Source organism: Mytilus californianus, unplaced genomic scaffold, assembly GCF_021869535.1.
Source record: "Mytilus californianus isolate M0D057914Y unplaced genomic scaffold, xbMytCali1.0.p SCAF_6, whole genome shotgun sequence".
Lineage (NCBI taxonomy): Eukaryota > Metazoa > Mollusca > Bivalvia > Mytilida > Mytilidae > Mytilus > Mytilus californianus.
Genome location: NW_026262712.1, coordinates 104,937,999 through 104,950,134, shown reverse-complemented (window position 1 = coordinate 104,950,134; position 12,136 = coordinate 104,937,999). Strand labels below are relative to the sequence as shown.

Here is a 12,136-nt window from a genome sequence, read left to right as displayed (position 1 = left end):
TAAAATTGTCTTCTGTATTTATGATATTTACAGAACTTTAGTCTAGATCTTTTATAGTGATTAAATCCTTGATACAATGTAAATTTATTCGATATCATTTAAAACTTTAAGAATAATGATTAACACATTGACGCTAGAAAAGAAATTTTATTGATGAGGTACATAAGATTGATGAAAATATTAATCAACTAGATTAGACATGTTCAGCAAAGAATGTTTTGACAGAAATGAATAAAAGTATGCATTACTGTTTTCTCATTATATACAATGCATCATTGATAGTAAACTGTGGATGAATTATTAGTCCCCTACCGAAGAAGTCGAAGGGGACTTTAGGTTTGCACTCTGTCCGTCTGTCTGTCTGTCTGTCTGTCTGTCCATCCATCCGTCAGTCTGGCAAATCAGTTTTCCACACTTTTTTTCTTCGTGCTTGAAGATATTGATTTGATAATTGGCATATAGTTTTATCATGACAAGTTACAGATCAAGTTCGAATTTTGTTCTGGTCTGATGATTTGGTGCAGAGTTATGGTCCTTGGACTTAGAAAATTCACTTAATTAATCTGTTTTCCACACTTTTTTTCGTCATGCTTGAAGATATTGACTTGATATTTGTTATATAGTTTACACCATGATAAGTTATAGATCAAGTTAGCATTTTGTTCCATTACAATGAATTTTTAACTGGTAGGGGACTATGTATTGCCATGCAATACTCTCAGAATGCTTGTTATTTATGGGATAGCAATTTTAGTGGACTTCTTGGGTAAAGGTTAACTACAAATATTAAATGTTCAACAAAGTACAAACTTCCTATAGGAGTGAATGCAGACTTTGGCAAAACCACAAATTGAATATGGACCAAAAATACAAATTTTCCTCAATCTATGAAAGATTGGTACCAGCAAAAATAAAACATCAACTGTATTTTATTAAGATAAGTACTTGCATAGTAGATCATGACAATTTGAACGTTTATTTTGCTGTAGTAACCCAAGAAATATTCAAAACCATATTTTTGCTGTCTATTGCCTCTTTTACTTTTGACTGATATGATTGCCATGAAAAATTTTAATCAATATATTTTGACTGTTAATCTTACAGGTATGCATTGTGGTGATTGTGGATATAATTGCCATGAAAAATGTATGTCTCATGTCCCAAAGAACTGTACAAAGTTAAAAATAGTAGCTGAATCTAGTAATAGTAGTTCTAATGTATCTCGAGCTGGAGGCTCAGAAAGCAGCTCTGGGTCAGGAGGCATGTGTAAGTACAAAGTTAAAAATAGAAGCTGAATCTAGTAATAAGAGTTCTAATGTATCTTGAGCTGGAGGCTCAGAAAGCAGCTCTTGGTCAGGAGGCATGTGTAAGTACAAAGTTAAAAATAGTAGCTGAATCTAGTAATAGTAGTTTTAAATGTGTTTCCAGCTGGAGGCTCAGAAAGCAGCTCTGGGTCAGGAGGCATGTGCAAGTACAAAATAATAAATAGTAGCTAAATCTAGTAATAGTAGTTCTAATGTATCTCGAGCTGGAGGCTCAGAAACAAGCTCTGTGTCATGAGGTATGTCTAAGTACAAAGTTAAAAATATCTGATACAGTAATGATATTACTTGTACATCACATATTAGAAGTACAATAAGTGAAATATGTAAACACTTGGCTGAAACTATACAGGATGCACAAAGACATTAAATTATCCAAATATTCCAAGAATAACGCACTAAAACGGGCAGTTAAAAGAGGAAAAAAAATGATTTTCTGTGAAATTTATTAAACAGCAAGGGGTTCTTATCAGTTTGATATTTTAGATATATATGTTTAAGATTCACTTCTAAATGTTAGGGATGGATTGATTGAATGTTTAATACAACTTTCAGCACTATTGACTATATGGTGGTGGTAAGTTTTTATTGATGGGGGAAGTCAGAGCGCTCTGAGAGAACCACTGACCTTCGGTAGGAAAACTGACAATCCTAGTCAATTAAGATTGGAGTCGAACTCATAATCCCAGTGTTGACAGGCTAGTGATACAGTAGATGAATTCTTAGACCACTCAGCCACAGAGACCCCTTAAATGTTAGAGTGACTTGATAGTAGTCTAAAAAAGTCCCAGATACAATATGTGGGTTTGTGGTCTAGTGGTTAAGACAGATGGCCTCAGTGCTGAAGGTCCAGAGTGTGATTCTGACTGAGGGTGCTGGAAATTTCAGTTCATCAGAAGGATGATTTTCACCCTCCTACACCCATCTCTGGTACCAAGACCGGAGTTAAATCTAGTATGGGTACATTGGCGGCCTCAGTTGATGAAAGGTGCCCTTGACTTTGACCTGGAGATCAAACTTCTGGTGTCTCTTCAGTTTGTCTGTTTCTGCTGAGCAGCCCGGTGATTATCTCCGAGTACTTCAGCTTCCTCCACCATAATAACAGACTGCCCCGTGTCCTAGCACTCCCTTTGTGTTGGGGTGGGGATTGTCCTTGTAGATACTGTTGTAAATATGTTAGTGACACATCTCCATTAATCCTGATAAGGAGTGTATACCAGGATTCCACTGTACGTCGCAGCTCCCTAGGGTTGCTCCGAAAATGGAGGGATCTATGTACATACTGTACATACATACATACATACATACAAACAGAGTTGACTGGTAAAATTAGACTATTAATTAGAAGTAAATATACACCATGGTCTGAATAAAATTGTGATTGTCTTGTCAGCCTTAATTGTTAGTTTATTTTTTCTGTTTCCGTCATTTAAAATCCTATGTTTATTGAACGTTTAGTGTAATGCAGCAATTTAACTTGGATAATGGTAATTGTTGATTTTATCTTTTGTTCATGTTTCCAGCTATAGCAACTTTAACAGGAGCACACCCAAGTTACGAGAACTTTACACCAACCAATAGCAATACTGAACACAGAACATTAGAGGGGTATCTGTACAAAAAGGGAGCACTACTAAAAGGCTGGAAGCAGAGGTGGTTTGTACTGGATTCAACTAAACACCAGGTGAACTTTTTTTAACATGTGACAGCTTGTAGAGACATCTTTGGCCTGCAAGTCTTAAAAAATCAACCACCCCAATTTTTTTGTCCAAAGATTACCATTTCTTATAGAGGGGAAAAAAGTTATAAATACTGTTGTTAAGTCTGTAGAAAGAATTTATACCTTTTAACTTACCTAGTTGTTTAAGGTAGCAACCCTTGAATTTTGTCCTGGTCCCCAAAAAGTGTTGATTATAACAAAAAAGGCAGAGGGGTGGGCGAAATATTCCATAAGATCAAGTGTTTTTTTTACCTGTGTCACCAACAGCAAAAGGAGGTATAGTAACTGCTCAACTCTGTTTGTCATTCATAGACCTTGAGTAGAAAACGTTCATCAAAATGTCATTGCTTATATGAAAGGGAATGATTTTAAAATTGTTCTGCAGCTTTATAATATTGATTTGTAGCATGTAGGTCAATTCTTGCATCTGAGGTGCAGCCACCATTATTTTTTGCTGAAAGTTTCAAATTTTACAGCTCTCATTGAACACAGAAGATTATTGTAAAATTTGTTATTGGTTTCTGTGGAGCCAGTAATTTTACATTTGGTCTGAGCTTGATAATGTTGAGTTGAATTGTATGAGCAATTTTTACATCTGCTATGCAGCCACTTCCTGTTTGTCAATATTTTGAAATTTTCCTCAGAGTTTTACATTAATGGAAGTTCTTTATTCAAGTCCAATTTAACATAGTGATGGAAGTCATCTTCATCAGTTTTGCTTCAGTACACATGCTTCCTCAATGAATTGCTTGCAGTGACTCTGGTCAAGAACCAGGAATCGTCTTGTTCAAATTTGTAACAGATTTCATGCTATTGGAAACATAGTTGTTTTTTATGCTCCACCTACGATAGTAGAGGTGCATTATGTTTTTTCGGTATGTGCGTCCGTTCGTTTGTCCGTTCATCCGTCTGTCCCGCTTCAGGTTAAAGTTTTTGGTCAAGGTAGGTTTTGTTGAAGTTGAATTCCAATCAACTTGAAACTTAGTACACATGTTCCCTATGATATGATCTTTCTAATTTTATTGCCAAATTAGAGTTTTGACCCCACTTTCACGGTCCACTGAACATAGAAAATGATAGTGGGAGTAAGGCATCCGTGTACTATGGACACATTCTTGTTTTTATCAGCAATGCTTTGCTTTTTAACCATTTATTTTTTGGTGGGTCTTATGTAAAAAAATTTTGATGTATGTGCAGATAAGGCTCTACTTGAAACCCCTATACTTATTCCATTATTTCAAGTGATTGTTGGGACAGGAAACATAGATATTTTAACATAATATTTGATTTAACAAATAACCTTCATCAGACTTCAATATTTAGTTTGTCAAGCTATTTTATATACATTTGTCCATTGATAAAGACTGTATGTTTACCTGTAGATATCTTTGGTTAAATATGTTCTTGTGTTGCTGTGAGAGTGCTCTTCACCGTTTATTTATAGTATTGATCATTGTTTTCAGATGAGATATTATGATTACAAAGATGACCCTACTTGTAAAGGCTATATTGACTTATTTGATGTACAGGCAGTCCATCCTATAAAAAATGTTCAGGGACCACTGAAGAAATCAGATGAAAATGCAGCTTTTGAGGTAAGGTTGGTAAGACATACTGCAGAATGAAAAAAGTCAATTACAAAAAAACACTTGCAAAACTGCCAGTATTTTTGTAGAGCTTGCACACATGGTAAAAATAAAGAACATTTCTACACACACTTATTCTTGAGGAAGAGATGATTTTAAATAACTTTGTCTTATTCTTTTTAATCAATTTCAAAACATTCTGTGTTTAAAAAGAAATAACTATGGAATGATTGTAAGGAACTATAGAATGATTGTAAGGTGTACATGTATGTCTTGCAGGGTTCATATGACCTTGACCCCATTTTCATTGTTCATTGGTTAATGTTACGATTTTGTGGTTTGATCTGTTTCTGAGGTGCCATTAGCGATAGGACCACTATACTTAATGTATGGAATGATTGTAAGGTGTACATGTCTGTCTTGCATGTTTCATCTGACCTATGTGATACATGTCTGACTTGCATGTTTTAACTGACTTATGTGATAAGTAAAACAGGCAAGACATTTCAGCATTTGCACTCTTGTTAATAGAATACTTATTTGTTATGAAGCTATCATAACTTAATAAAAATGTGTTGTGTAGAAGACCCACATACCTTCCAAATTTTGAAACAACAATCTACACCAGTATAATGAAGTCCTACACGTTTGTGCTTATATCAATTTTAAACATTGTGAGGGTGAAAATTTTTAAAGGATTCAATAAGTTTAGTGCATATAAAAGGATAAAAGGATAAGATGAAGGTACAGTACAATGTTTTGCTCCTGTTTTTTATGTCAGAAATTTCTAGGGATAAAGCAAACATTGTCCAGAAATGAACTATGGATACCTTAATCGGCCTTGTATAGTTTGCACTGGTACATTTTCTGCACCCCCTTCTCGCCATGAGAATTCAGGAAAAAATTTTTTTTGTAACTTAGAAAACGTCTAATGAAACTCCGGTAATTTCAAAACGTGTATGATCTTTTTGCGGTATTTTCAAGGAAAAACCCGTTTTCCATCATCAAATAGAAGTTGAAAATGCTTGTAAATGATTCTAGAACACTTCACGAGTGTTAAAATAGGTCAAAATCCCAAAAAAAAAACCCCAATTTAGAAACTTGTATATGTTTAAACCGGAAGTTCGAATAGCACATGTAAATGAAAATAAATACGGTGAGAGTGTACGGAAAATTTGTACTTAATAGATATCACTAGAATACGACTTTGAAAGTAAAACAGTTCTATCCTTGAGTAAAATAATGTTTAACATATCTATCACATTAATGTTTGAAGGATCTTATGCTAAAACAAAACACCTGCGTAAGTATGAAACACCAAAACAGAACGAAAAGCAGGTTCAATTTTGGAGAATAAAATCGAAGACTATACAAGCCTGAATTCTGTACTTTAATTGTCTATGTATTTTCTTGAAACTGAATGTCTTTTGAAGGAACAGTATCAGAAAGATAAGTAGTATAGTTGACATGTTATTTTTATATGTTTCAGTTGAAAACCAGTAAAAGGATGTACCATTTCTATGCTAGTGATGCAAAAACAGCACAGGACTGGATAGACAAAATACATAGTTTTATATGAAAATAAATCATCTAGGTGTCTCATATCTTTTTAATTATGGTACAATTTTTACAGTGAAAACAGAAAATCATATTTTACTGTAATGTTATGTATGTTAGTGGGTGACTTCTTACTTTTTATGGAAGACTTGTCAGTAAAGGAGAGCTTGAGCTTCTTTTTTACAACTCAACATTTTCACATGACAGATTTGATATCATTAGAAAATTTCAACTGATTGCTCATTAGACAAAGATTATCATGTGATCAAGATGCTCTATTATGTGATACAGAACCAGAGCTTGTGCTTTTCATGTCCTGTTTAATATTCATACACCATTAACCAGACTTAGTGCTCGTCCAAGACTTGTACATGTGGGAAAGTAGACAAGCCTTGTTTTTAGTTCCAGCCAAAGTTCATTGAGATTTTATTTCCTATATTGAGCCAGATGTCTTGATATAGAAATATGGAATTGTGTTATTTATATATCATACATTTTACTTGCTATCATTTGCAAGGACATGTTGCATCATATCTATTTATATATTATTGTATGTGCCAGAATAGGATACACTGGTCTGCTTTGGAATATGAAAATGTTTTTATACATTTTAATGAGGTTTAATCTCATGGCAATGTTTTAACATTAAAACAAAGAATGAAAAATTATGCAAACGTTTTTTTAAGTTAATCAAATGCATGACAGCTTTGTATTTGTTGTTGTTTTTTAGTCTGTTTCATTTGGGTTGATCTAAATGTTTCCTTTTATCAAAGCTATTTTAATTAAAGCTGTTACTTATGCAATGGTATAATAGGGTCAGAGGTCACTTCAGGTTATCTATAGAAGTGGTCTTTTTAGAAATCAGTGGGATAAAGTATAGGACAAAATGAAATATTAAGAACCAATTAATTGTAAGGCAAAACATGAAGTGATTTCCAGCCCTCCTTTTCCCCTATATATTTACTCCAAGAAAACAGCTTAGAGGTTTATGTATTAAATGAATGGTAGTTTGGGAATACAATGTTATGCGTGTGACATCTTGAAATGAGTCAGTTCCTTGAGAATTGAAAGATAAAATGTTAAATCGAATAAGATGGCAAAGGATAAATCTTTTGTATTTTATTTATTTATGTACTGTAAAAAAAAAAATGAAATTAAACGTATAGACTATATATGAAAAAAATAGACAAAAGTAAATGTATGTTAGAGTTATTACAGAATAAAGAGAAAAAGCAAAGAAAAAAGACATAAAAAAAATTAAAAAATCATAAAAAGCTGTAAAATAATGAAAAAATGGATATATTTCTAACAGATTGAATTCATTTAATTTATCCTCTGCCATCTCAACATTCCCCTACATGAAACAAACCCCTCTCTTTCAGTATTGGTGTTAATTTTATAACCCTATCCATACATTTAGACTTTTGTCTAACATGAAGATTACTAATCTAATTGTTATATTTTTATTTACCTTGAATACTGCAGTAATTTGATCTCTAACATTGTATGTTGTTTACATTGCTTGCCAATTTATTTTATACTGAACACCATGTGTCATATTATTATGATTTATGCTGTAACTTAGTTCTCATCAGTTTTATATGAAGCTTTGATTAAAGAAACAGAAGAGAGATTTTCCCTTGGGTCTTCATTAGGAAACACATTTTTTGCTTTAAGAAAATATGCAATAATGACATATTGGAACAAAAAAAAAAGACAAGCATTTATAGTAATCAGAAAAATGGATCTAATCATAGAATATTCTTTAATAGTTTACTATGACAGGTACACACTAGTTCATTTTTGACGGTGGTGGTTTATGTTATAAAAATGGAAGCGTATTCCAGGAGCTTTAGAAATAAGAATAAGCATTCATTTGTTGTATAAGTCATACACTATGGGAAATTAATGAAAAGGAATTTATATTTCTCTAGATAGATAGATTTACATAATTGTTTTATGCTTGGTGAAATATATTTGTCAAAATGCACCATATAGGGAATTTTAACACTGTGCCAATTTTAGTATAGCAAATATTTTTCTGGTTGCATTTTTTTCAAACAAATATATGTTGATAATAATAAAATTTCTTGTATGCATTTTCACAGGGTCATCACTGTCATCAGAAATCTCTGATTCTAGTTCATATATTTATTTCTGTTTTTGTGAAATTTCGCTCCTTTACTTTTTTTCGCTTTTGTGTAGGCTTGAGTTGAGAACTACAATTTTGTGGCTTATAATTCTACCTCTTTCGATGTAACAAAATCAGAAACTAAATGTTACAAAAATCAGAGGTTTCTAGCCATTCTTCTCTAAGATAATCTTACTGTAAACTTGTGTAGTAATAAAAATATTCACTTTATATATTCATTTTGCTGGACATGTAGCTGAACTAAGTTGAAAACATTTAGTCACAAATTTCATTCCTTAACTGTTTTAGTAAGATTTTTTGCATTGCTTTGAATGTGGATAATATTGAAAAAAGTACTCATTTATGAAATTTGTTTTTGATTTCAAAACCGGTTGATGTGATGCTATGCCATGCAAATTTTTATATGTTGTTTTTTTCAATCACATTTTAATTGGTTATTAAGTAAAAGTCTATCCCCCCTAATATTTAAGTGTTTTAGAAAAAATCAAACTCTTTAGCGATAACTTACTTTTTGATGTCTTTTTCACTACAACTTATGGATGAATTGTAACTATATGAATTACCTACAGTGCTTCTTTTGGCAGGTAACATTTTATTTATTTAATCACCATTAGCAGACAGACAGAAATGTTATGTGAATAATTCAGCTTTCCTTTGAAGAGATGGATATTTTTATTTACATTTACTTTATTTCAACCTTTACAATACCTTAGTGTGAGCTATTACCATTAGTTTGGGGTCCATTGTTTGTTATTGTTGGTTGTTATGCATGTATCTTGGTCTGTATCCTGGATCAATTGAAATCAAATTCTGATCTTAATTTCCTGTTGTTATCTTCTCTAACAGTCACTTATAGTTCAATCATACCAACCAACCAACCAAAGAACCAACAGGGTAAGGGTTACTATAAATGAACAGAGATTTAATTCTTGGCTGTTATACAGCCAAGGAGAACCTTGTGTAGTTGATTTGAGTTCTTTTATAGTCCCTGCTCATAATTATGTTTGCTAACCTGCCCTGGAACCAGTATGGCCACTGTCAGCATGGTTTAACCATCAATATCTTCATGAATTTTGTAAAAACACCATTTCTCTAATTTATATGCTTACATCTCTGTGCAATAAGAAATTATAGTTGTAGCAATAGGATATTTGAATATCAGTCATCATACATACTTTCAGTGAATATATTTTCCTACAACTTGCAATAGATTATAGAGTGTACACTCAGGTAATTAGTTTAAACACAAAAATAATGAGAAATTTGTTTCAGGCTTCTTTTTGTGAAGTGCAGAATCATCATTACTAAAGGTAGTAAGGGAAATGTGCTGACATCAGAAAAACACGTCTCAAATTTTACATTTCAGTGTACATTTAGTTCAAATGTCAAGATCTGAAAAAATAAGTATCCATGACATCCCAGTTCAGTCACCTTTCATATTATACATAACCATTTATGTAAGAACTCAAATTTTACATTCATACAACTTGCATCCTATATATAATCTTCATTCTTACACAACCAACTATATAAAATTTAAACAGAAAATAAATAATAATTTATGATGAACCTACCTCATTTAATATAATAGAAAACTAGAAAATTGTCTTTTTTTTGCCACAAATGTTTTTAACCAATTTGAACTTTTACAATATGGGGTAATGACAATAATCTGTTGTTCACTCGGGAACAATGTATATACGGGGACATGGTTAATAATTAAACCAAAAAAAGGTAAGTAGTCAAATTGTATCCCTATAATAACAGTTCCCTTTATCTTTCCATTAGATTTTTTGATAGGGAATTGAAGATACATTTAGGTGGATTTTAAGACAAGGTATAATACATAGGTTAATGATAAAAATTTGTAATGCCATGTTGTCTTTGTCTCCTGTAAGAACAAATAAAACTCTCTGTATCTCCATATACATTTATGTTCATTATTATTTATTTGTTAAATCCATGGTTATTGTGTTGTTGCTTTGTAAAGTTTTCAGTTTGTTTTGATAATATTTCCCAGTTTTTATAAAAAAATCAGTAGGAACATTTACTTGTAATATTGTTTAGAATAAATTGATGCCTTAATTCCAAATTATTTGTTGCTGTGTATTCATGTAAAAAAATATGAAAATAAATAATAAATCAACAAAATTAAATTTAGAAAAGAAACAAAAAATATACCAGGTATTAATTTATTTGTTACTCTACAGTCTTACACATTGCCTTGAATTCACTTCTCATATTCATGTTAATGCAAGTCGATCTGAACTTGATATGTTTATATAGTTACACTATGTTGTTTATGTGTATGACTGTCTTAAGAAGATTAGACAAGTAAATTGAGCCTTATGCATAAGAATAATCATGGAACTGAGCAGTACTAATAAAACAAACTGAATACTTGGCAAAAGTTTTGTTATTGTATGCAATTTGCAGTGTGATGTCTGATTGGTCAATTTTTATGTAGTCTCAACCAATGAGTGACAAATATGTTGTTTATTGGTTTTTAGAAAAAGCATAATAAAGGAATTACAAAAATGTGTTTATGTTGCCTACAACTACATGCCCTATAAGCATTTGTTAAAATAATAATATACTACCATGTAGGGGGTTATTAAATAGTGTTAATTTTGATATATACAAAACTTGTTTTAAAACAATCAGTAATTGACGCAGAACTATGAATGCTTTCAGAAATATTAACCTTACATTTAATTGATTGTCATTAACCTAATATCATTGGAAAAGTCATGATTTTTGACTGCCACTTGAAAATGTGTTTATTTTACCTGAAGATCCTTCATATAGTTTTTGCCAAATTTCTTTAACATACAGTGGGTGGCACTTTCTCTACATGAGGCATTAGATTTAATATCTCTTTCCCAACCAGACGTGGCTGTGTATTTATTCATTTGTATGACTAACTCAGTCAAATGGTGCCTTTTTGGAGGTGTCGTACCCTCAGAAGAAGATTAGTAGCCCAAGGATACTTTTGACATGTGCAAGCTAATGGAAGACACATAAGAGGTAAACGTAGTTTACTGTTGTCCAAATTCGTAAATCCATATGAATATACGAAATTGAGGGAATCACATGAATTCAAAATGGAGTGAGACCTGGTGCTTTGACATGTTCAGTGCTTACTGCTATGCATGCATCTTCTGATATGTGAATCCAGACTCTATCAAAATGTCATGATAGGGAATAGGACACCATCAATAAATTTAAAGATCAGACGTTTATTCTGGCATCTTAAGATTTGAGACCACAAGAACAAGACAAGTATATCATAATAAAGAAAAGAGTATATTGATTAGTTGAGGGGATACTCCTTATTTGTGAAAGTCATATGGAGATTTCGAACTAATTTTGTTTTGTATTTTCAGTTTAAGGTTATCTCCTTTGGAGAAAATTAAAAACATTATAATCGCACGAAAGCAATAAGAGAATGTACTTCCTAGGCCTGTTATTTACTGTTGCATCTTTACTTTAGGTAACATATAATCTATAGAATTATGGAAGGGCAAATGCATAAAAGAAACTTGTAATTCTAGAAAAAGTTGGTCAAAGAGGATTTATGAAAATTTTTACAATTTCCTCCGGTATGCAGAATGAAGAGGATTTTGAAATTTGTCACCTACATAGATCTCTTTCATTGTCGAGCCTGCGACTTTTTGTTGCAGAAGTGAGCCATAGTGATTCTACATTTCTTCTTTGGTGGTGGCGTCACTATTTTAGTATATAAGTAAGGAGATGTGGTTTGATTGCCAATGAGACAACTATCCTCCAGAGATTGTTC

At 32.2% G+C, this 12,136-nt stretch overlaps 1 protein-coding gene across 11 annotated transcripts in view; it reads left to right on the top strand.

Moving 5' to 3' along the window:
- Window positions 1–10,879, top strand: part of LOC127706234 (myotubularin-related protein 13-like) — a 92,141-nt gene extending 81,262 nt beyond the window's left edge. For all 11 annotated transcript variants that reach the window (XM_052210724.1, XM_052210718.1, XM_052210725.1 and 8 more), the window contains 4 exons: window positions 1,105–1,266; window positions 2,846–3,006; window positions 4,506–4,637; window positions 6,118–10,879. In XM_052210724.1, the coding sequence (XP_052066684.1) occupies window positions 1,105–1,266; window positions 2,846–3,006; window positions 4,506–4,637; window positions 6,118–6,207 (545 nt within the window). In that variant the 3' untranslated portion in view covers window positions 6,208–10,879. The remainder of the gene's footprint in view (window positions 1–1,104; window positions 1,267–2,845; window positions 3,007–4,505; window positions 4,638–6,117) is intronic.
- Window positions 10,880–12,136: the final 1,257 nt, after the last annotated feature.